Below are 26,672 nucleotides of genomic sequence, written 5' to 3'. Positions count from 1 at the left end.
TTTGATATAGTTGATGAGAATGGATGGATTTTTTTCTTAATCACAAAGTAGAGGTTTTACAAACTCCGGCAAACATTGCTCAAGGTTTTAAATGATTTGGCAACTGCCTTTCTTAGCGTACAATTTTGTTGCTTTAGATTTCTACAGTTGCATAACAGGGTACCTCTGGTAGGTAGATACATTGTCACAAAGGGCTGTGCACAACAGATGCTATGTGGTGAGAAAGACTACAAGAAATGCAGTGTTTGTTTCTCCTGCAAGGCCCCCCACTTCTGTGGACAACGTCCATGCAGAACTAGGGATGATCCTTGATATCCCTAGTTCTCCTTTGTTCAATCCGGTGCCTGGTATTGCTGATTTTACTCCAAAATCTCTCCCATTGGTCTACTTTTCTCCATCTCTACTCCAAGTCCACACTACCATCATGTCCTGTTCAGACAACTGTCAAACTCTTGCTCCTATTATTTTTTTGGTCACCTTAGAGATGAGTGATGTTTTCAAAATGTATAACTCATGTTCTCCTGTCATCGCTTAAGAGCTTTCAAAGACTTCCTCTACACAATAAATGAAAAAAATTCCTTTATACAATTTACAAAAGACCAGCATTTCCGGCTTTTATCTCTCTCTTTGGGCTCACTGACTTCACCCATACAAGCTTGTACTCACTGTGCTCTGACCACACTGTATTTCTTTCAACTCTTCACCTGGTCATATTCCCACCTACCCTAATGCTGTCGCCGTTCCATCTGCCCGAGATGCTTTTCACTTTCCTCTTTGTTAAGAGAATTCATGTTAACCTTTTAGATCTGATCTGTTTCCTTCCTCAATATTCCTCATACCTATTATATTCCTCATAGTCTTTTGCACTTGCACTGCTAGAATTTCACTTTTTTTTTTTTTTTAACCACTTTATTACTGTCTGTATCTTCTATCAGAATTAAGCTCTATGAAGGCAGGGACCATGTCTGGCTTTGCTTATCAATGTGCCACCAGGATCTAATCCTTAAAACATAGTAGGGGCTAAAAACAATTTTGTTGATTGAATAAATGAATAGGTAAATGATTCAAGTCTATTATCTGGCTTGAGTAGAGTGAATATAATGCTACTGGATATTTTGGTCCATTAAATTGGTAAGACTTATCAGTAAAAGTTTTTTTTAGGGTATTATCTTCATGTCCTTGAGAAAGTTGCTTGTTTCTCTTTGGACAAAGCTATGGGCTTAAATGGTAGAATAAAGACTTCATTTGGGGTTAAAAGTGATTACACTTCGTTGCTGTGCCTTGGAGAAACCAACTTTCTTACACAGAGTCAGCAAATGAAGCCTGTCCTTGTAGCTTACTCAATTAAATCTTCTCTTATCTAACTTGCCCCTTGGGATCAAATATTAATGATAAGTTCCAACTGTTACCCTCCGATTTCAAAGTAACTAGTATATTTACTTACCTGGACAAAGGCCTAAACTTGAGTTATCAAAATAGCGAACTGGATGAGGTGATGGTAAAGACTTTGATCGGCTATCAAAAAAACAAGGTTTTGGCGATTCCTTTGGCACAGGATCTTGTAAATTCCGTTCCCTGCATTGAGAGGGTGTAATCTGTTTCTTTTTAGAAACTGTTCCAGTCACTTTAGGAGACTTTGGAGAATTCTCACAAATTACTTGTTTGTGAGCCTCTCTTTTAAGGGCTCTGTCCTTCCAAGTTTTGACCTCATTAGAAAGATGCTGATTATTGCTTTAATGTGGGGGAAAAAAGAGAGACTGTAAGCCTTCTTGATTCTTAAGATGTATTCACATTTACATTTAAAACTTAAAAATAAATTGTGATGAAATATATATAACATAAAATTTACCATTTTCTATTTACATTTTAATTTTAACCTCATGCTTCCTGTTTTGACTATTTCCAGGGTTCCGAAAACAAAATGGATCTATATAAATTGAATAATGTGGTAAAGTTCCATGATCATGGAGTCTTGAAAAGAAAACTCAAAATACAACATTAGGTTTTCAAATGAATCAATGACATAATCCAGAGTGGCTTATCTATTGATACACTGCCAAATAATTTGATGAATTAGTCTCCTGGATAGATGAATCTTTGATGTACCTTTCTTACTGTAAAAGAAATATTACACTGTGCTTTTCTAGTTACAGTGCTGCTTCTTACAGGAGATGCTACAAGCATTTATCCAGTTCCTCCAGAAGAAAACCTAGGAAGCAATCCTAGAGATCTCACTCTCTTTTATTTAACAGTCATCCAAGTCTCTTCATACAATCTCATCCTACCTATCAAATTCATTTCCTTGTTTTTATTCCTATTGTAGCCAACCTAGTCCATGCTAAAATTATCTTCTGCCTGAACTACCATAAACACATTCTAAAACTGGGTCCCTCTATAATATGCTAGCAGCCAAAGATGCTATATGATCTTATCAGGCCACAGGCTTAAAACCCTCAAGTGCAGATAATCCTGCCATTATTTAGGATACCACTGCAAATTCTTCAGAATGGCCCATAACGGCCTGGGTAATCTGAATCCAGTTACCTCTGGCACTTCATCTTGCACTTTACTCTGCCTCATTCTCTACACCCTGGCCACAGTGGATGTCTTTCAGTCCCACTCATTACTTATTCTTCTTGATTCAAAGCCTATGAACATGTTGTTCCCCTGTCCTGGAAGACTTACCCTTCTCCTCTCATCTAGCCTAATTCCTACTCATTTTTCAGATCTATTCCAATACAGGAATACCTTGGAGATATGGCGGGTTTTGTTCCAGATCACTGCAATAAAGTGAATCACAGAAATCTTTCGGGTTCCCAGTATATACAGTAGATAGATTAATGCAGTAAAACAAGGTATGCCTGTTTGTTGGCTTCCTGATCAACCAACCCTCTACTCCTAACACCTAGATAATATTAGGTCTTTCATAATATAACCCTTTTATAATGTCCTTTTTGTTTTTGTTTCTGTTTCTAATAGCACTCATGGCAAAGAGTTAGTTATTTGTAAAATTATTTAATGCTTTTTATTTTCTACGATATCATAGTAGAATGCTTGGCAAAAAGATTCTAATCTTCCACTGTGGTAGAAGCCAAATAATTTGTTAGATCTGTTAATAAAGTAAAAAGCCTACAATAATGAACGTAAGGAGTTCTTCTCTAAGTAAAGCCTCACTGGCTTGGGTATATGGACTTGTGTATGTCAGCTACCCCCTCAAAGGTCTTTGTTTATTTCCTGTTTCTTGGCTTAGTTAAGAATAGGTCAATTGACAGCAAATATTGTAATAGTGCTACAATATTCTAATTTTTAAAAAAAAAATTATATGAGCTATAAAAATTACTTTCCCCATAATGAGTAAAGGGTTACCACCTGCAAAAAATATGTGCATATACCATATATCCTAGATATATGAAATAGCCATAAGCATAATATCTGTATCATATAAGCAGATCTTACCTTAACAATTCATTCTTTTGCTTTATTAGCTCTTCATTTTGCTGCTTTAACTTAGAAACTTCCTTTTCTAGCCTTATATGCTCACTTTTCAAAATAAGAGCTTTTGTATTTTGTACAATGCCACTGCCACCTCCACAAGTTAAGGGTTTATTTGAAGGCTGAGAATCAGTATGTTCTGATATCACTGTGGGAGGCAAATACACAAATAGGTGATTGTCTCCAAAGTTCAAAATAAAGGAAACACTACTAAGTACAATAAGCCATCATAGAGACCCAAACACCTCGTGTTATTTTCCTGGAAGTCACCTTTGACTTCCACCTTCTACCTTACTCCCTCTGCTTATTTGACCAGCCATCAATTCTAAATGCTTCTAGAATCCCCCTTAACCAATTCCAATAACATATCCAGAATACTAAGATCTTTCACCCTGACTGCAGCAATAGCAATCATCTCCACTTACAGCTGTCCTTCATTGATCTACATCTTCCACATCAGTTTTCCCCTGGAGGGCTTGTTACAACAGTGTGTGCATGGCCAAGAGGTGAGGTAGGGTGGGAGGGCCACCTCGCCACTCAGTGCATTATATATATTCAATACATGTTTATTAACTAAATATACGTTGGAATATTAAAGCACATGTGAAATATTCTACACTATGTGTGTAAAGAGACTGTGTTTTATAAATTATAGGCAAAGTTGCATAAAAATGTGAGGTAGTTAGGAAGGGGATTAATCCTTTAGGTCACTCGGAATACACAAAAGAGGGATAGTGTGTATGTAGGAGGTGATTCTCAATGTCTATTTTATTTTGAATTCAGTTACACTATGTACCTGAAAGTCACCTACAAATCAAGTGTAATTATCCTCAACCTCCTGAAACAGAATCCTCACTTCTATTTTTACCCCTTTAAGTTTTCCCACTAGGAGCTGTGGTTATCCTGTAACAGACACTAGGTAAGTTTAAGCTACAATAGGTACTAGGCAACACCTTAACATCTTTAGCACCACCATCTCTATTTTTTTTTTTTTTTAAACGAATGGACAATAATATAAGCAAGTATCATCTTATGTTTTGCTTAGTATTTGGAAATTTCAATGTGATTTTACCCACAACTTTTGGTTTGAGCTTCAAAAGTGTGTGTGTGTGTAATTAATTGAGGGGGATTCTAGAGGCATTTAGAATTGATGGTTGGTAAAATAAGCCAGGTGAGTAAGATAGAAGGCAGAAGTCAAGGGTTACTTGTTAATAAGTTAATAAGTATATATATATGTGTGTGTGAGTGTGTGTGTGTGTGTGTGTGTGTGTATATATATATATACTTATAAGTGTGTATATAAAAGCGTATACTTATAAGTATATATACATATAGAAATTAGAAGGTCAGGTGTTAACTCCACAATTTCACATAGCCGTTTTAAGTGAGATCTGTATCTGACTTAGTTCAGTACTTGTTCTACTGAGCAAAGCTATCCCAAATACTGTTCAAGCATTCTTTCATTTCAAACAGAACATGACAGACAGAAATATGAAAAAGGCAGTTTGAGGAATGCATGTATTTTGAGAAATTTGACCTCCAGATCTAAAAAGTATATCTCAGATAAATTTCAAAGACCTTTGCAAGTAAATATTAAATTGACATATTTGGTTTTAAGAACAGAATATTTATTTTTACTGTGCACCAATTATAAATTATTAGATGCATACAATTAAAATCTATGAAAACGTGTGTTTCATTTTATTGGGAAGCATACTTCTATGTTGATAGTTAAGTCATTCTTTTATTGCCTGAAGGTATCTTCACTGTTAGATAAAGAATGGATAATACAAAAGCAGAGTTCATATTTTTTAAGAATCTATAATGGATAAGCAGCTAAGATTATAACAAACTAAGATGTCACAAGATATCTGGAAATACGGTTCCAATAAATTCATTTAAAAATAGATTAGTGGTCAACTTCTGTTTACTCTTGACTGTCACATACATAATGGTAATCTTCAAAATCTGTTGTGTGTTGAGAAGCAAAATTTAAAGGATCTGAGAATGTCTGCATTTTCTACTTACTTGAGGTATCATGGGCCTGCTGACTTCTTCTCAGATTTTCTCTCAATACCCTTATAACTTCTTCTTGATGTTCCACAGTGGCTTTTATAGCAGTGATTCTAACAAGAACAATAAAAATGTGTAAACAGTTCAGCAACTAATTTTTTACAGGAGAATAAACAGAACTGCTGTGAAGGACTTTCTAATACATCACATTGACATAACGCCTGTAAGTGGCAGTAGATAAGCCCCGTGATATTTCTCTGGTGTCATGCCCCTTATGGCATTAATGCCATCAAATTAGAAGCATTCTGCTTGGGTGCAAGGACAGTCCAATTTTCTTATATTGAGAAACCAATTCTTTTAAACCTTCTGGAAGCCTAATAACTATTCATTAGATATTGAACAAAATTATAATTACATAATTATTTTTTACCCTGGGGTCCTAGAAATATCTTGAAGGTATAATTATCAGGAGCATGAAAGAGAAAGTGCAGCTTTCTTTCTACATGGTCAGGAAGGCAAACCCTGTCTGCAGCTCTGGTCTAAGATGCTACGAAGGTCAGAGTCGAAAGTTAGTTTAGGCATTAATCCGCAATGATAATGTATAAGACTTTCTGCCTTTCCTAATGACTATGAATGTATCTGGTAACACTATTCTATAAGTAAAATTGCTTTCATAACAATAGGCTGCTTAAAGAGCATGAAAATTCCGAGTGCTACTTCCTGGGCAAAATAAGAGATCATTAAATATTTATTCAAGATTTATAGGATGAATGAAATGTATTAAGACCCAGAAGGCATCTTAACAAATCCTCTAATATAAACCTTTACTTATTGATTATGAAAGAAAGGACCAGAGAGAATAAATAGTGTAAGGTGATGCATTAGTGAGAACATTTCTAATTCAGTTTCCTTGACTATCTGTTTTATGTTCTTTTCATTATGCTATACCACAAAGAATTTAGGCATGCTGTTATATATAATGCTACCTATAAATCAATAAAAAGAGGATTTGCTCTTGAGCTCTAGGCTACTATAAACTATAAGGAAATATAACCTTTACACAAAAACACAGTAAGAACAACAAATGAAATTAAGAGAACCAACAGAAACCTTTGTCAAACTGCTACACACACACACACACACACACACACACACACACACACTCTCTCTCTCTCTCTCTCTCTCTCTCTCTCTCTCTCTCTGTCTCTCTCTCTCAATATTCACTTTCAGGCATAAAAAAGCAACTTAAAATTGTTTATATTATATATGGCTGACAAAGAAGTGTTCAAAGACTGTGTTAATTGATCAGAATTGTGCTTAGTTTTAAAAACTTTGCATATGTAATGAGACTTTAGTATATTTAGAATCTGTGGATGTTTATATTTTTTAAAAAAGAACACTAACAATATTTTCATAATTTTAAAAAGTTAACTACCGAAAAGTATATGTAATTTAGGAAGAAAACTTAAGCTATTAAAATCACATTCAATTAAGACAAATACATACTTCTTTTCAAATTCTTTGGCATTTTTCATTTTCTCTAGGTCTATTTTCATGAGCGTCGTTTTGAGATCTTCAATTTCTTCTTTATATGGCTTAGCTCCTGAAGCAACTTTGTCCTAATTTTTTTTTTAGAGAAAATAAAAATAATAATTAGAGCAGTTTAAATTTCTTCAGTTTTAAAGAATGGTTAGCTATTTTTGCTCTAATGACATTTAAAAATAGCAAATATATGAAAATGAATAAATTTTAACTGAATATCTAGATATTGATATGAAGTCCACTTGAAGCTAATATGAAATTAGAAGCATGAATTTTTATTTGAAGCTATTATAATGTAATTAGAAACATGATTTTTATTTCTTAAAATATTTTTTTCCAATTGAAAATATCTACAAAGTGAAATAGGTTGAAAATAATGAAATGGGTGGAAAAAGTAAATCAGAAAATGAAACAAAAAGATGTTGGAGCAGTGATGTAGACATCAACCTAGATGTCTCAACTAAATTCAAGTCACAAAACAAAGCATTACTAGGTATATTTTGTACTGAAACATAGTTCCATCCAGTGATATAAAACACAATATTTTAAAGCAGCAGTTTCAGGTTTACAGAAAAATGGAATGGAAAATGCTGAGAGTTCCTATATATCCAGTGTCCTCTATTCCTTTGTCCCCATATTAACATCATGCATTAGTATGGTACATTTGTTATAAGTGAACTAATGCTGATACATTATTATTAATTAAAATCTATAATTTCCATGCCAGTTTATTTGTATTATACATTTTGTGGATCTTCACAAATGTAAAATGATACATGTCCATCATTACAATATCATGCAGAATACTTTCATTGTCCTAAAAAACCCTGTGCTTTGCCTATTCATCCCTCTCTTCTCCACTATCCCTGGCAACTGCTAATCTTTTTACTGTTTCTGTAGTTTTGCCTTTCTAAAAATGTCATACACTTGAAGTCATATAGTATGTAGCCTTTTCAGATTGACTTCTTTCACTAAGCAATTTGTATGTAAGGTCCTCTCATTTCTTTCTCTTTTTTTTTTTTTTTTGAGATGAAGTTTTGCTCTTGTTGCCCAGGCTGGAGTGCAGTGGTACAATCTCGGCTCACTGCAACCTCTGTGTCCAGGGTTCAAGCAATTCTCCTGCTTCAGCCTCCCGAGTAGCTGGGACTACAGGTGCACACCACCATGCCTAGTTAATGTTTTATATTTTCAGTAGAGATAGGGTTTCACCATGTTGGGCAGGCTGGTCTCCAACTCCTGACCTCAGGTGATCTGACAGCTTGGCTTCCCAAAGTGCTGGGATTATAGGCATGAGCCACTGCACCTGGCCCTCTCATTTCTTTTAATTGCTGAATAATATTCCACTGTATGGATGTACCACAGTTTATCCCTTTACCCACTGAAAGACAGCTTGGTTGTGTCTAAGTCTTGTCAATTATGAATACAGCTGCTATTAACATACACACACAGCCCTTTGTATGAACATACATTCTCAGCTCATCTGAGTAAATACTGAGGAACACAACTGCTTGATCATACAAGTATGCTTAGTTTTGTAAGAAACTGCCAAACCGTCTTCTGAAATGGCTGTAGCATTTTGCATTTCTACCAGCAATTAATTGTTATTAATTGCCTGTTGCTCTAGACATCAACATTTGGTATTGTCAGAGTTTTGGATTTTAGCTATTCTGGTAAGTTTGTAATGGTCTATTATTTTAATTTGTGATTCTCTAATGACATATGATGTGAAGCATCTTTTCATATGGTCATTTGTCATCTGTATATCTTCTCTGGTGAGATGTCTGTTCAGATCTTTTGCCTATTTTGAGACTGATTCTTTGTTTCTTATTGCTGGTTTTGAGTTCTTTGTATATTTTATGTAACATTCCATCACCAGATTCATCTTTTACATATAGTTTCTGCCAGTCTGTGGCTTCTCTTTATTTTCTTAACAGCATCTTGCAAAGCAGAAGTTTAAGTCTCAATAAAATCCAACTTACCAGATTTTTTTCTTTATGGATTGTACTTTTTGTATTATATCTAAAAAAATCTCCAAAGCCAAGGTCACTTAGAACCTCTCCTATGTCATCTTTGTGGAGTTTTCTAGTTTTGCATTTTACATTTATGTCTATGATCCATTTTAAGTTAATTTTTTTGAAAATTATAAGTTCTGTGTCTTTTTTTGCTCGTGGATATTTGGTTGTCTAGCATCATTAGTTGATCAGATTCTCCTTTTCCTTTGAGAAGCCTTTGTATCCATCTCACCCAGAATAGAAAGCAGAGTTCTTAAAATAGCTTACAGGAGCTTTATGATCTGGCCTCTGCTACTTCTCACCCTATTTTCTGCCTCTATCCTCTTGCAATGACTGCCCCGGATACCCTAAGTTTCTTGTTTTCAGTTTGCTATTTCCTTTGCCTGGAACATTTCTCCCTGGCCGCACAGTCGTCCTGCCACTTCCTTCAGATAATCTTACTGGTGTGACATTCCTCAACCCCCCTATATATAATTATATCTCTTCCCACACACGTCCACCTTCACCCAGAACCATGTACTCCCTTGTCTAGCTTAATTTTTTTTTCCATTTCACTTTTTGCCACTTGAGATATATACCTCTTAATTCATACATAAAAATATACCTTCTATATTTTACATTTTTAATTAATTTTCATGTCTTGATGGCATGGACTTGTTTTTTTCACTGGCATCTATAACAGTGAGTGACACATAGATGGTGCTCAGCAAATATTTGTTGAATAAAAACTATGATCAATTATTTGTAATATTAAAAAATTACAACATTCTAAAATGTTAGTTGAAATTTTTTAGTTTCTAGCTATACCAACAATTGTCTAAAGACAAAATTAGTATTTTCTCTTGCTCTCTGCTCATGTCTCACTGAATAGACCAGAATTTTTAGAACAATGTTAAATAATGAAAAAACAGGCATTCTTGACCTGTTCCTAATTTTAACTGGAGTGAAGAGACACTGGAGCAGAACAGCAAATTTAAATATGCCAATTCAGATCAGACTTGAGTAGCAGAAATATGAGAAGTGTCTGGAACTAAAACAAAAGGGAGCTGTAAATAGTGATGAATGAGTATGTGATTTGTCTAATGACATTCAAGTTGAAAAACATTTAAATTATCGTTCTTCCCCCCAAAACAGGTCAGATTCGGACCACAGGACATCAGGTGAGACTCAGTAACAGGGGCAGTAAGTAGAAAGAAAATAATTTAAAAATGTATCTAATAGTATTACATATTTTGATAACCAATTTTTTTGAAAAACAAAAAAATACACTTTAAAGTATAAAGAACGTGTCTTTAAAAAATTATTTTTCCAACATGATAAAAATAATATTTTATATGACAATATGCTCCTACATTTCACTTCTAAGTTACATTGCTTCTTCTTGAGTATTGAACTTCAGATACACATAGGTAATAAAGTTGTGTTGAGAGGGAAGAACAGATCACCAAGATATTTTCTGAATTCAGTAGGTTGAACAAACAAACAAACAACTTTTATTTTTATGTTTAAATTACCTGAAGTATTTGAATTGTCTCTTTTTGTTTTTCAAGGCATTTATTTGATTCATTAACTTTGGCTTGAAGTTTTGCTATTATGTCATTAGCCACCTCAAGTTCTTTTTGCATCTTTATAATCTTGCTTTCCTTATGCATAGCACTTTCTTTAGCTTCACGTAATGAAGTTTCCAGTTCCTGAACTTTCTATTAAAAAAAGCGCATATTCATAAGCTCTATCATGAACACAGAATCACAGTATACAAATTTGAGACAGAGATGATATTTAGGTATTGTTAATACATAACAAAGGATAGCAAAAAGAGGCCAAACAGCATTCAATCTACAGACATGTTATTTCCTTCATTTAGATGATTATTTTTGGATTAAAAATGCCGAAGGTTTATATTATACTCTGTCTGCAAATACTTAAAACATGCAGTTGAAAATAGCACAGTGGTTATGTGATTTATCAGTTAGCATAGTGCTAAGTATATTAAATAGCACTCATATTTTAAACAAACACTAAAAATAGTAGTGTTAATTGACTCTCTAAAGTAAATATATGTAACTTATCTTTCCCTTTACTTTCATTAATCTTCTCTTTTCTTTTTTTTTTTTTTTTGAGACGGCGTCTTACTCTGTTGCCCACACTGATTGCAGTGGCGCGACCTTGGCTCACTGCAACCTCTACCTCCTGGATTCAAGCAATTCTCCTGCCTCAGCCTCCTAAGTAGCTGGGACTACAGGTGTGTGCCATCATAGCTAGCTAATTTCTAATTTTTGTATTTTTTTTTTCCAGGTTTCTAGTGAATTTAATGCATGAGTCTCAAAAATCAATGGCAGAGGAGAAATGAATAAAAGTAAAATGGGGTCAGAAGAGGGCCATGGGCACACACAGGAGGGGCAGTGAGTGGCCGAGTTAGGAGCTGGAGCGGGGGAATTCCTGGGGTGTCACATCTCGTCCAACCCGTAGTCCTCCTCTGGGAAGTCCCCCACCGTCACGACTGCTGGCTTGACGAAGGCGCTGTGCTTGGCCTGGCATTCGAAGTAGCGTTTCCCATTCACACTGCCAGTTTTTCCCCAGTGGCTCATCATAGCGGATGCCAATCCAGTAGCCAGGCTTGAAATCTGTGAGACCTACATACTTGACGGTGCCCCGGCGAGGGGACTGCCCCACCGCCCGCACCTCACAGCGGCTGCCCACCGGGATGGAGCTGGCCTGGGCCTTCTCCTCAGCGAGGCGCTGGGTGGCCTCGGCCTCCTGCTGCGCCCGCTCCTCCTCGTTGTACCTGCCGAGCTTGCTGAGCTTTTGGAAGGAGCGGACCGTGTCTTGCCTCTGGTCGTAGGTTTCTTGTGAGATGGTGTACTTCTCCACCAAGGACACATCCTTATACTCACCAAGGCGGGCGCCGATGTGGTCAATGACATGGATGCGGCAGCCGTCATCTACAGGGTAGGAGCCCAGCAGCGCATCTTCTTGATCTAGCTTGCTGTAGAACTTGTCGTCAACTCTGTACAGCTCCAATTCCATGCAGGATGCAGGGCTGCCCACTAGTAACTCCAGTTTTCTAATTTTTGTATTTTTAGTAGAGACAGGGTTTCACCACACTGGCCAGGCTGTTATCGAATTCCTGACCTCAGCTCATCTGCCTGCATATATTTTATTATCTGCTAGGCTCTTTTCTTGGGTCATTGAAGACAGACTGATTTTCCTTTTTTTTTTAATTATTATTTTGGTAGATGGGTTTCATATTTCCTCTATTTTATCTCTACCAGTTGACTGAGTTCTGTAATGACCAACAAAACACTGTATACTTCTGATCTTCTAGTTTTCATTAAGCTGGTGGTTGATGTTTTATTACAAGTATTTATTTTGGTAAAAATGATAAATTGTAATTTGCTGTTGGGTTCCCCACTAAATCATTTTGTGTGCTAATAAAATACAACATTTTGCATGTGTTGTTAGACTCCCGAGTAAGAGTAGTTAATAAACTGGATTATTCAAATAAGGTACTGGTTCTTAGACACAAATTAATCTGCATAACAATCTTGTATATTTTTAACCTCTTAAATTTTTATTGTGATTAAAACATTAAGCAATATTAAATATGCTGATGATAATAAGAGAAAAGGTAAATTGCTATTTCTTTCCAAGCTAATATTTGTTCTGCATACGGACATAGATCACAGTTTAATAGAAAGTCACATGATTTGGAAAACTCATATGGTAATTATACCTTAAGTGGTAGCAACTTAAACTATATTTTATAAATTTAATAATCAAATGAAGGTATGATTTATCTGTTGCATAATTCAAAGATAAAATCTTACATAATGTCTAGCTTTATAATTAGTTTAGTTGAATGACAGCCACAGTAGAACTACTAATAAAAAACAAGCCCATCACACACAACAATAAATGTGTTCATGTTTGGTAATAAGTATATCCAATACTATAATTTTGCTCTAAACTCTAATGAAGCTGCAAATTAAAGAACGTTTTATAAGAAATTATATACCTCTGTGGTTAACTTTGTAGCTCTTGAGGTAACATGAGGATTCTTATTGTCTTGCATGGTAGGATTAACCTGGGCACCAGATGCCAAGGAGGTCTTCAATGTTTGGTAGTTTTTCAATAGTTTTTCATTTTTCTCTTTCAGTGATTTCAGATCCTGTTCCCATTCTTTGGATATGGCAGCACTTCTTTCCTCAAACTCTGTTGATTCATTCATTATTGCCTATTGAATATTAAAATACCATTATAGTCTAAAACGATTTATAGTAGTCCCCACTTATCTGCGATTTTATTTTCCATGGTTTTAGTTACCCTCAGTCAAAAGTGGTCTGAATATGTTAAATGGGAAATTCCAGAAATAAGCAATTTACAAGTTTTGAATTGTACACCATTCTGAGTAGCACAGTGAAATCTTGAGTCATCCTGCTCAGTCCTGCCTGGGATGTAAATCATCCCATTTTCCAGCATGTCCATACTGTACACACTACTTGCGCATTCCTTAGTCACTAGATAGCCACCTTGATTATCCGATTGCTGCTGTATTGCAGTGCGTATGTTCAAGTAACCCTTATTTTACTTAATGGCCTCAAAGCACAAGAGTAGTAATGCTGGCAATTTAGATATGCCACAGTGAAGCTGTCAACTGTTTCTTTTAATCGAAAAGGTAAAAGTTCTCAACTTAATAAGAAAAAAAAATCCTATGTTAAGATTGCTAAGATCTATGGTTAGAATGAATCTTTGAAATTGTGAAGGAAAGAGAAATTCATGGTGTTTTTGCTGTAGCACTTCAACCTGCAACAGCATGTGATAAGTGCTTAGCTAAGCTAGAAAAGGCATTAAATTTGTGCTGGAAGACAAGAACAGAAAAAAGTAACATCAAGCCCTTTACTTCAAGTAAGAATTATTCATGGATTCAGGAATACAGAAGCAGTCTAAGACAATATCAAAATGTCTATGTCACTCATATTCCTTCATCTTATCAGGCAGGCATTGTATCATCTCACATCATAAGAAAGGAGATTACAGTGAAATATTTTGGGAGAGTCCACATTTATATAACTTTAATTATAGTATATTGTTATAATTGTTCTATTAGTTGTTGTTTTTAATCTTGCTGTGCCTAATTTATAAACATTATCATAGATATGTATGTATAGAAAAAACAGAATATTCCCCTCCCCTGGCAGCATGGAAGCTTTCTTTCTCTAATAAATTGCTTTTCCACCAAAAAAAAAAAAAAAAAAAAAAATCCCAAATACATAGGGTTTGGTACCATCCATGGCTTTAGGCATCCACCCGGGGGAGGAGGGGTTTTGATATACATATTTAAAAGAAACCTAAAATTCTAGGACAGTATATATGCTGACATTCATTATTTAGAACATTCTAAAATAGTACTTTAAAAGAATGTGAACATTCTTTGTAGTTTGCATCAGTTTCTGAAATTTCAGATGTTGGATGTGGATGACAATAAAGCACAGTGGTTATGTGATTTATTAGTTAGCATAGTGCTAAGTATGTAGTATGTCATAATAAAATAATGACTAGAGAGGATTCATATTGATTTGCAAGATGATAATCTCACTTTATTAGATTTGTACTAACATAGGAAGAGAACTTGAAGAATTACACAGGTTAAAATTATATATGCTATGGCTGATAATGAAACATTAACTGATCTCTAACAGCACAGCTACAAAGTTAACAATTATCTATTTTCCTGCTTCATTACAAACCTCAATGTTAATAGGGAAAACTAACCGATTGTTGGTAATTAATCTGATATCTTATATTTCTGTACAGGGAATAACAATACTCTTTTATATTGAAGACTAATTCTGAAATTACTGATTTCTTTATTTCCTAATTCATACAGATTGTACTTTCTGCTCTCATCATGAATGCCCCATTGGTCTCATCCATAACTTCGTTGTGGCTTTGTGGTCATTCTACCAGGCTCAGATCTTAAATTCATTGTGTTCCAGACACCCTGGACACTCCTTGACTCTGGACTACTGACCTCACACCATACCACATTCTTAATGCCTACTCTTATGTGCTGAAAGAAGCCACATATACATGCTCATGCTGATCCACACAATAGAAATATCTACTCTCTAATCACAACTGGATCCTCAATATTATAAGAAAAACAATGAATTACAAATAGAGATTACCTTATCCAAACATGGGTTTTGTGCCTTTCTCTAGTGACCTTTTTTGTTTTTTTCTTGAAATAGCCAACTGCTATTTTGCTAGCTCTGGCTAATCAATAAATAGGATGAACTCTCCATGGAAAAACTTTTTTTAAAAGGCATTATTCCTTATTTCAATATGATTCCAATATAATTTGCAGATAAAATTGTGAGAAAAGAACTACACAAACATATGAAATACAAAATGTATCTTGAAAGCTATAATATTAATCTAGCTACCATTGCTCCAATTTAATACAAACAAGCAATCTTTTGAATATTACAAGTTTTACCAATTATACAGAGAAGGGATTACTTCTGAAAGCAGGATGAATACCACGATTACTTTTGCACTAACCTAATACCAATCACTGAAATGTAAAACAAGTTAACAAACTGGTATTAAGCAATGTCGGTCCTTATGACTCAGTACATTTGGGATGATCACCTTGGGAACAATGATTTAAAAAAAGTCACAATTCTGGAGTTTCTAGTTTAGTATTTTAGGTGCTTAGAAGTTGCCAGTCCATATTAACAATAAGGAAAAAGCAAAACAAATGAAAAAATCCACAACTCTGCTTAGATCCATCAGAGCAGTGAGGTTGCAGGGCACAGGGATGCTGCCAAAATTGGAGAGACAGAGGGGCAGATACAATCACAACTTAACAGAAACCTTTTTAGGAACCAGTTATGGTGTAGGAAAACCTGAATGCAATGATGAATTATTAGAGCTCAGTGTGGCAACTCTGAGAGTTAAAAACTTCAGGGGTGCCTAGTCATACAGTGGTCCGTCCCCACATTTTTGTGTTTTACCTTCAGGAGCTCTACCAGGTTATCACAGTTAATATTGGAAAAGTCCCTTTGTAAGCCTGGCAGGAGAGGAGAAGAGGAACCATTTTGAAATAAAAGAAAACATTCTCTCTTTTTTTTAAGGCCTGCCTTCAGCAGAAACTATTTTACCAGAGCCTATCATGCTGGGGTTTTATCAGAGCCTAACTGGAGGAGGGGGCAATACTAAGTTTCAGCTGGCTCTTGCCTTCCATGTGAAGGCAGGGAAATCCACTCCACCCGCCACCCGCCACCCACCACCCACACCTTGCCACTATACTACTAAAGGTCTATTTACTACAGTTACTTTTACCCAGTGAATCATACCTTCTTTTCAGCAAAATAAAAACTTCCGAGACATACTAGAGGGCAAAAAACACAGTTTGAAAAGACTGAATAAGCATCAGAACCAGAGTCAGAAATGGCAGGAACCTTAGAGTTATCAGACCAGAACGTTTTAAAAAATTGATAAATATGCTAGGGGCTTTAGTGGAAAAAGTAGACAATATGCAAGAACAAATGAACAATGTAAGAGACAGAAATTTTGAGAAAAAAATAAATGCAAGAGATCAAAAATGCTGTTAACAGAAATGAAGAATCCCTTTGAAGAGTTCATTAGTAGACTGGCTGAAGAAAGAAACTCAGCTTAGAAATAGGACAATGGAAACTTCCAAAACTGAAAAGCAAAGAGTAAAAAGACTGAAAAACAAACAAACAAACAAAAAAACCAAAACCCTAAACACAACATCCTAGAACTGTGGGGCAAGTATGAAAGGTGTAATGGATACATAATGGGAATACCAGGAAAATATAAAAAGAAAGAGCAGGAATATTTGAAGTAATAATGACAAGAATTTTCCCAGATTAACAATATACACCAAATCAGGAATCCAGGAAACTAAAAAAAACAAAAAACAAACAAAAAAAACCCCGCAAAAAACAAACAACAACAACAAAAACCTACATCTAGGCATGATGTGATATACATTCAAACTTCAGAAAAAAAAAAATCTTTGAAGAAGCTAGAAGGGAGAAAATATCTTACCTATAGGGGAGTGAAGACAAGAATTACATCTGACTTCTCTGAAACTATGCAAGCTAGAAGACAGTGGAGTGAAAAAACATACCAACCTGTAATACTATAAAATTATTCTTCAAAATTATTTTGTAAAATTATTCTTCAAAATTATTCTGTAAAATTATTCTTCAAAAGTGAAGTAGAAATAAAGACTTTCTGAGACAAACAAAAATTGAGGGAATTTGTTGTCAATAGACTGGCCTTGCAAGGAATGTTGAAAAGAAGTTCTTCAGAGGAAAGGAAAATGATATAGTCAGACTCAGATCTACATAAAAAAGGAAGAGTACCAGAGAAGGAATAAGTGAAGGTGAAACAAAAACTTATTTTCTTATTTTTAACTGAGATAACTTATGCAATCATGAATAAGTGAAATGAATGACAGCAATGATACAAAAGATGGGAAGGAGAAATTATAAATATTTTGTTATTATAAGGTACTTATACTATCTGTGAAGTGTAAAGTGTTATTTGAAACAACTTGGATTAGTTGTGAATGAATATTGCAAACTGTAGAGCAACCACTGAAACAAGACAGAAGTGTACTTGTATGCTATGCAGAGAAAATGGAATCATAATATAATTAAAACCATGAAAGGCAGAAAAAATGCAGAAGACAAAAATACGTACAAAGAATAAGGGCAAAAAGAAAACAGAAACAATATGGTAGATATTAATCTAGCTATATCAGTAATCACCTTAAATGTCAATGGTCCAAATACACCAATTAAAAGACCAACTGTCAAAGCAGATCAAAAAACAAGAGCTGACTGTATGCTGTCTACAAGAAACCCATTCAATATAAAGGGACACAGATTAGAAAGTAAAAGGGTGGAGAAAGATACACCACATTAAAACTAATCAAAAGAGATGAAGTAGCAATATTAATTTCACATATTGCAGATTCAGAGCAAGGAAAACTATGAGGGATAAAAGTGACATTTCATAGTGATAAAGGCATCAATGCCCCAATGAGACATAACAACTTTTATTTTGCATGTACCTAACAAAAAAGCATTAAAATACTTGAGGCAAAAACTGATAAAACTACAAGGAAAAACAGATCAATCTATTATAGTGGGAGACTTTAATGACTATCAGAAGTGGACAGATCCGCCCGCCAGAAAAATCAGTAAGGACATAGTTGAATTTAACAGTATCATTAATCAACTGGATGCAATTAACATCTATTGACCACTTCATCAAACAACAGCATATTATATATTCTTCTCAAACACACATTGAATATTTGCCAAGACAGACCACATTCTGGACCACAAAATGCACCTTAACAAACAATAGAAATCATACCATGTCTGCTCTCAGACTACAATGGAATTAAACTAGAAATCAAAAACGGAAAAAATCCACAAATAGAGATTTAAACAATACACTTCTAAACAACATATGGGTCACAGGAGAAATAAAAGAAATAAAATGTATTTTGAACTAAATGAAAATAAAAATATGACTTACCAGTATCTCTGGGATGCAGTAAAAGCAGTGCTTAGAAGAAAATTTATAGCATTGAATACATGTATTAGAAAAGATGAAAGACCTAAAAATCAATAAATGAGGCTTTAATCTTAGAAACCTAAAAATGAACAGCAAATTAAATCCAAAGTAAGCAGAAGAAATCATGAAAGTTAAAGCAGAAATCAATGAAATTGAAACAGAAAATCAATAGAGAAAATAAAAATCCTAAAAACTGGTTCTTTGAAAAGATCAATAAAGTTAATAACCTTCTAAGCTAGGCAAACTAAGAAAAAGGATACAAATTACTAATATCAGAAATGGATGAGAGGATATCACTATGGAGCCCATGGACATTACAAAATATTGTGAACAATTCAATTATTACAATCCACAATTATGAACAACCCACAAATTTGATAATCTGAATGAAATGGACCAACCCTTTGAAAGACACAATCTACCAATACACAAGAAGAGACGGTTCGATTAGGCCTATATCTATCAAAGAAATGAAGTCAATAATTAAAAACCTCCAAAACAGAAAGCATCAAATCCAGATGAGTTCAATGGTGAATTCTACCAAATATTTAAGAAATTTTAGGAAAAAATTTTACCCATTCTCAACAATCTCTTCCAGAAGACAGAAACAGAAGAAATACCTCCTAACTCAGTCTATGATGTCAGCATTATCCTAACACTAAAAACCAGATGATGACATTCTACAATAAAACTACAGACCAATATCTCTCATAAAAATAGATGTAAAAATCCTCAACAAAATATTAGGAAATCAAATCTAACCAAGCATAAAAGATTATACATGACCAAATGAGACTTATCCTAGGTATGCAAGTCTGGTGTAACATTCAAAAATCAATTAATGTATTTCATCATATAGGCAAAAGGAGAAAAATCACATAATCATATCAATAGATGCAGAAAAAACATTTGTTAAAATCCAATACCCATTCATGATTTAAAGCTCTCAGCAATACAGATGAACCTCTACAACGTGATAAAGAATATTTACAAAAAAACTACAGCTAACATGATAGTTAATAATAAGAAACAGAAGCCTTCCTGCTATGATCAGAAACAAGGCAAGGATGTCTCCTCTGACCACTGGTATTCAACACTGTACTAGAAGTCCAAACTAATGCCATAAGATCAAGGTACACAATTTTGTAAAGAAGAAATAAAACTAACAAAATTCTCTTTGTTCACACAAGACATGATCATCTACATAGAAAATCTGAAGGCATCAACTAAAATACTCCTGAAACTAATATGCAACTATAGCAAAGTTGCAGGATACAAAGTCAATATGCAAAGTTAACAGCTTTCCTGTATACCAGGACTTTGCAAGTGTAATTTGAAATAAAAAATACATTACCATTTATACCAGCACCCCCCAAAATAAAATACTTAGGCAAATCTAACAAATATATACAAGATCTATAAGAAAAACTACCAAACTCTGATTAGAAAAAAAGAATCAAATCAATGGAGAAATATTCCATATTTATGGATAAAAAGATACAATATTGTCAAGATGAAGTTCTTTCCATCTATAAATTAGATGCAATCCCAATAAAACCATAGCAAGTTATTTTGTGAATAGGGATAAACTAATTCCAAAGTTTATATGGAGAGGCAAAGGACCCAGAATAACCAACACAATGTTGAAGAACAACTTTAGAGAACTGACATTACTTGACTTCCAGATTTACTACAAAAATCATTATTGTTTCCAGATTTGTTATTAATGAAAGAACAAATAGATCAATAGAATAAAATAGCTCAGAAATAGATCCCATGTAGTCAAATGATCACTGACCTTTGTCAATGACCTAGCAAAGACAATCTAATGGTGCAAAAAAAAAAGACAGATCTTATGCATTTCAGAAAAATTAACTCAAGATGGATCATAGATTTAAATGTAAAACAAAATATGGAAGACAGCATAGGAGAAAATCTAGATGAACTCGGGTTTTGTGATGATATTTTAGATACAAACTCAAAGGCATAACCTATGACAGAAATAATTGAAAAGCTAGACTTTTTTAACATTAAAAATCTACACTATAAAATACAATGCCAAGAGAATGAGAAGACAAGCCATTGGTAGAATACATTTACAAAAGACACATCTGATTAAAGGACCAATATTCAAAATGTACAAAGAATTCTTAAACCTTAACAATGAGAAAAAAAAAATAACTTGACTAAAATATGGGCAATAGACCAGAACAGACACTTTACCAAAAAAGATACACAGATGACAAATAACTATAAAAAATGTTCAACATCATGTTATTAGAGAATTGCAAATTGAATGAGATACTACTACACACTTACTAGCATGGTCAAAATCCAAAACTGACAACAGCAAATGCTGATGAGGATGTGGAGCAATGGGAATTTTATTCATTGTTGGTGGGAGTGCAAAATGGTACAGCCCCTTTGGAAGACTGTCTGGCAGTTTCTTAAAAAACTAAACAAACTTTTACTATATGATCCAGAAATTGCATTTCTTGATATTTACACAAGTGAGTTGAAAATGTATGTCCACAGAAAAAGATGCACATATATGTTTATAGTAGCTGAATTCATAATTGCCAAAACATACAAGCAACCAAGATATCCTTTGGTAGGTGAGCAGATAAATAAACAGGTACATACAGACAATGGAATATTATTCAGCATTAAGAAGAAATAAGTTATGAAGCCATGAAAAGACACGGAGAAAACATAAATAAATATTACTAAGTGAAAGCTGTCAATCTGAAAAGGCTATATACCGTACAATTTCAACTTATGACATTCTGAAAAAGGTGGTACTATGGAGACAGTAAAAAGATTAGCACTTGCCAGGGTTTAGGGAGTTAAAGTGATGAATACAGGTGGAACACATGGGATTTTTAGGGCAGGATAGTGAAATTACTCTGTATGATACTGTAATGATGGATACATGTCATTTTACACTTGTAACTCATAGAATGTACTTGCCAAGTGTAAATCCTAATGTAAGCTACAGACTTTGGGTGATATGATGCATCAAGGTAGGTTCATTGATTGTGCTAAATGTGCCACTCTGATGTTGGCTGTTGATAGGAGAGATCGTGTTTGTGAAGATGGGATATAAGGAATTCTCTGTACTTTCTGTTCAATTTTGCTGTGAACCTAAAACTGCTCTAAAATAGTTTATTAATGCACATGAGGCCCAACTAAAGTAGCTGGCCAGGCTTGTCTATGACTTTACCACAGTTGCTGCCCATAGTCTTGAAACAGACTTACGTCTTAAGATCTCTAAGGCTACTTGTAGAAAAGGCTCAGTTCTTGCAGAAGCAGTGAGAAGGAGAAGGAAAAGAGGAGACTAATAAGAGGATTCAAGATTTCACAAATGGAAACTGAATGTTATACGACACCATTTTGTTACTTGATCAGTATGAATTGATAAAGAAGAATTATACATTAGAGGAAGAACACGTTTTACCGAATCAATTTTTAAAGCATATACAAATAAAGAAAACATACATAAGTTGCCCTTTTAAGAATGAGGTAGGACAATTAAAGCAAACAACAACAAAAAAGAGGTAGTACAGAAAAATTAATACTTACAATTATTCTGTTATTAAAGAAGTTATTCACTTGACAAATCCTATCATTTTCTTTCTGGATGCCATTTTTAAGCTTTTCTATATCAAAACGAGTATTTAACCACTCTTCCAAAAACTGTGTCATTTCCTTCTTATTACTTAGTACTTGCTGAAATTCAGTCTTTATGCTAGGGAACTCACTTTCTGAGAAATCTTTGAGAATTTCCTGTGTGAAAAATAAGCATCAAATTGCTTAAACTTTAGGAAAGTTTTTATCCAAATATCATACATAATCATAAAAAGAGGGTAATACCTACTGGACTCTTGCTTTTCTTCCTTTTTATATCATTTCTTAATATTTTAAAGTAAACTAAGAAATATAATTGTAAGTTAAACTTTATTCTAGTTATTTCCATAATAATATTTTGGCAGCATACGTGATGTAAAATATTTTACGTATTCGAATTAAAACTTGTCAAAATGGCAAACTTGGGACTAATTGCTACAATACCTGAAGTGCATCTTAATTTTTAATTTTTGAAATGGTCTCACTTTGTTGCCCAGGCTGGTCTTGAGCCCCTGGCCTCAAATGATCCTCCTGGCTGAGCCTCCTAAGTAGCTGGAATTACAGGCATACCACTGGGGCTGGCTTCATGAAGTGCTTCTAAATGTACTTTTTAGTACATATAGTAGATCTTACATACATGTTAGAAATTGTATGCCAACCTCACATAGATGAATAAAAGTAACTAACACATGCCATGTGGAGTTGTGGCAATAAAAAGGTTTCTCGCTCCCAGTATCAATGTAAGTTTTCCTGTTTTCTGTATCTATGGAGGTCTAAAAGGAGGCTAAGTCCATCATTTGCCCATCTATGGCTGGCCAGGTATCACTCTGCAACCTATTTTTAATTACTGGTAAATGAAAATAGCTCTAAGCACACAAAAAAAGTCTTTTCTACTTGATAAAAAGGCTTAAAATCTAATTAAATCCATTTAAAATAAATTATACCTCAATATGTAGATCAATATTCCTGCTCAATTTGAAGTCCCTTAATTCTCTGGATGGTACATCACAATCTTGTTGAAGGTGCTGTATTTTAATTAGCAATTCCTCTTGCTTTTCCACTTCATCAATAAAATCCATTTCAAATTTATTGATGGATTCATGTTGCTCTTCTTTTATTTTTGTAACACAGCTTAACACATACTTGCAGAAAAAAATTAAACAAATTGGAAAATGAAAATTTTGTCACATTTAGAGGAAGTTTTAATCCTTGTGACTATGAGGTAGGATGACATGTCTTATTTACCTATATCCTCTCATAAGTGAGGAAGAGGGAAAGAGCTTCTTTCTATCCCCAGTTTTTTCCTCTTGGTATCTTAGGAGAATAACTAACTCCCAGACCTATACTTCCTTATTTCTGACTTCTTACTAGATATACTTCTTGGATGTCTTACAAGTACTTCAAATTGAACATGTTTAAAATGTAACATCATCCCTTTCTCTGCAAGTCCTCCTTTTCCTATTGCCCCCCTTTTGGCTAATTACATTGCCAATCACCCAGGATTCCCAGTTAAACTTGTGAGACTCATTTTCAACATCCTCTTCCGCCAACCCTGATTGGGTAACCAAAAAGATGATGTTATCTGCCTCAAGACTTCCTTGTCAAGCATATTTAGATATTCGGCTTCAAGGAGACAGTAATTTGAATGCCATATATTTCATGGACTTCATGAATAATTCTAGATGTCTGATTACCAGGATTTGTGGAAGAATTACCAGGGCCTGAAGGGCAATTTATCTACGAAGGGCAGATACCTGCTTCTTAATTCCTCAACTTGCACCATTCCTTAACCTCTTACAATTTGGTCTCTTCCTTAACTACTCAATTGAAACTGTTCTGACAATGATCACCAATGAGTTCTATTATTACCACATTGAGAGAATATCTTCAGTCCCTATTCTGACTCTCTGAAATATTTATCACTCATAACTTCATCTTTGATATACTCTTCTCTACTGATTTGGGTAGTAGCACTTTTGCTAGGTTCTCTCCTGTATCTTTGACTTTTCCAACCTTGAACCCATGTGTTGCTCCCTTTTCTGCCACTGTCTCTTAGACATTTATCTTTTCCAGAGTTCTGTTTTTTTCATTATGCTTTCTGGATGATCTTACAAATGTATTATCTATCACCTATATGCTAATCAGTCTCAAATGCTAGTCCTTATTTTTCTCCTGCCAAACCTCAAACTCACATCTAAATGCCTACTTGGTTTTTCTTCTTGGATGCTCCATCACAGGTATTTCAGCCCCCAAACATCTCAAGTTAAACAATCTCCTGCCTCATCTATCTTGTTTCTTTTTTTTATTTTTATTTTTGAATCTCAGTTAATGGTACCACTAACCACAAACCTGACTAAGACCAAATCCAAGAACTCCATCTAAATTTCTCTCCCTTATCTCCCACTATCAATTATGTGGGCCTACTATCTTAAGCTGATAAACATTTCTTTAATGTTGTTTGTCCTCTTCAGCCCTATGAAACCTTCCCTAGTAGTAACGTCACATATAATAGCTCATCTGAACCACTGTAAATACCTCTTGTCGCTTTCTGCCACGAGGCTTATCTCCCTCAAACTCATTTCTTCTTTATTCTTTAGTTTAGTACCTAAATGATAATCTGTTCCTGTTACTGCCACCACTTAAAATAACTGTCTAATGATTCTCCATCTACAAAAAGAACTCCAAGCTTTGTTATTGAGTCTGGCTTCCACTACAGATTCATCTTCTGTAACTTTACCTAGTATGGCATATAACTTGCATGTACTTCTATCGTTGTACTTATTTTGTTTATATGTCTGTCTCACCCACAGACTATAAGATCTTTGAAATGTTAACGCACATCTGCCTCCTGAGCACCTTGACATAATGTCTAGGCCCACAGGCAGAGTTCAGGTGTTGCTGAATGACCAGGTGATTCATATTGATGATGCTACATATTTCTATGCTCAGACCCACATAATTTCTAATTCGGTAGTAAGAGTTCTAAAGAGCAAATATGCTGGCACTCAAAGCAGGACTTAAATATACTGATGTTTATAACAATATTTACAAGGATATTAAGCAATATTTACAAGGATATTACTAAAAAAGATGGTACCTTGAGTTTCTTCATGACTCTATGGAATTCCATGGAACACCTCTGGTTTGCAGTAAAAAGTTTTTCAATTTGTTTGGTTTGTAAATAGGGAAGTGAGAGGTTTGCTTTTACTCTCATTAAAAGCTCTTTTTGGATTTCAATTTCCTTCTCCAAGTCAAGAGACAGTCTATTCAAGCACTCATAGTGATCATCCACCTCTGAATATCTCTTCAAAAGCTCCTAAAGGAAATGAGAATTCATTCAATTTATAACAATTTGCTAATATAACAATAAATAGTTACAATTCTAGAATTGTAACAAAACTTACGCTTTTTTTTCTGTAGGAGAGAAATAAAGAGCTTTGTGTTTAAAAACAAAAGGAAGCTTGCTGATTTTGGATTACAGAAATAATATATAATTATTATGGCCATTTAAACAATTTAAGCAAATATAACAAGAAAGCCAGGACCAACCATTCTCAATATTTTGATGCATTTTCTTTTAGTTTTTTGAATAACCATGATTTGAATCAACATGGACAAAGTCTGATGAGAAATTTGAGTAATTCAATCAAGTATGTATTGTAGTTTATGGTTGAGTGCTGGTTTATGTTTATAGTAGGCAATCTGAGCTAGCAGATAAAACAAGTGATTAAGAATCAAAATGCCTATTTGTCAGCTTGGTATAGATATTTGACACAACCCTATTACCTGCCTAGAATCTGTTTTCTAACCCTTTATCAAAGGTAGAGTTCAGGTTCCAGCTCTGCCACCTCTGAACTGGAGAAGACACTGAGCCATTTTCACAACAACAGGAAGACTACAATAATTACCAAGTTTTCTGGGGTCAGGTAAAATATATGATCTATACTTATATATCTATGTGATCTATAAAACAGATACAGTCATTAAGCTTGAAGGAAATAAAATTATATTTGTAAAAATGGTTCTATATCCAAGTTTTAAACTAAGTCATATACAAGTCTGACTTAGTTTAAAATTCTGATTCTACCAATTTACCAGCTGTGGGTAACTGCTAAACTTCCTTTCTGAGCCTCAGTTTCCTTGTTTATGAATGGCGCAATAAAGCCTATGTCATGAGATAAAGCACCCAGTATGGTACCTGGCATATAGTAGACATGCAATAAACTCTGGGCCCATAAACTCAAGGGACTTGAGGCTGTGCAGGTGACACACTGGTCAGAACACAGGTAGAGGGAAACGTAAAATTCAAGTTGCTTAATCATGTAGTAGGTAACATGTTTAGGTCAGGGTGCTAAACAATAA

General features: G+C 34.5%; 1 protein-coding gene and 1 pseudogene across 11 annotated transcripts in view; both read right to left on the bottom strand.

Moving 5' to 3' along the window:
• The window catches only part of CENPE (centromere protein E), an 83,576-nt gene that overhangs the window by 1,534 nt on the left and 55,370 nt on the right, over window positions 1-26,672 (bottom strand). For all 10 annotated transcript variants that reach the window (XM_032261576.1, XM_032261577.1, XM_032261582.1 and 7 more), the window contains 9 exons: window positions 25,408-25,626; window positions 23,255-23,452; window positions 22,266-22,469; window positions 13,075-13,293; window positions 10,574-10,759; window positions 7,012-7,124; window positions 5,521-5,618; window positions 3,457-3,640; window positions 1,445-1,731 (listed from right to left, as the gene is read on the bottom strand). In XM_032261576.1, the coding sequence (XP_032117467.1) occupies window positions 1,445-1,731; window positions 3,457-3,640; window positions 5,521-5,618; window positions 7,012-7,124; window positions 10,574-10,759; window positions 13,075-13,293; window positions 22,266-22,469; window positions 23,255-23,452; window positions 25,408-25,626 (1,708 nt within the window). The remainder of the gene's footprint in view (window positions 1-1,444; window positions 1,732-3,456; window positions 3,641-5,520; window positions 5,619-7,011; window positions 7,125-10,573; window positions 10,760-13,074; window positions 13,294-22,265; window positions 22,470-23,254; window positions 23,453-25,407; window positions 25,627-26,672) is intronic.
• Window positions 11,341-12,129, bottom strand: LOC116538980 (annotated as a pseudogene). The gene has a single exon (XR_004263873.1). The product of XR_004263873.1 is annotated as a tubulin-folding cofactor B pseudogene (transcript).

Source organism: Sapajus apella, unplaced genomic scaffold (genome assembly GCF_009761245.1).
Source record: "Sapajus apella isolate SASKATOON/1434 unplaced genomic scaffold, GSC_monkey_1.0 scaffold124, whole genome shotgun sequence".
NCBI lineage: Eukaryota > Metazoa > Chordata > Mammalia > Primates > Cebidae > Sapajus > Sapajus apella.
Note: the sequence above shows the minus strand (reverse complement) of the source record. Positions and strands in the feature narration are given on the sequence as shown.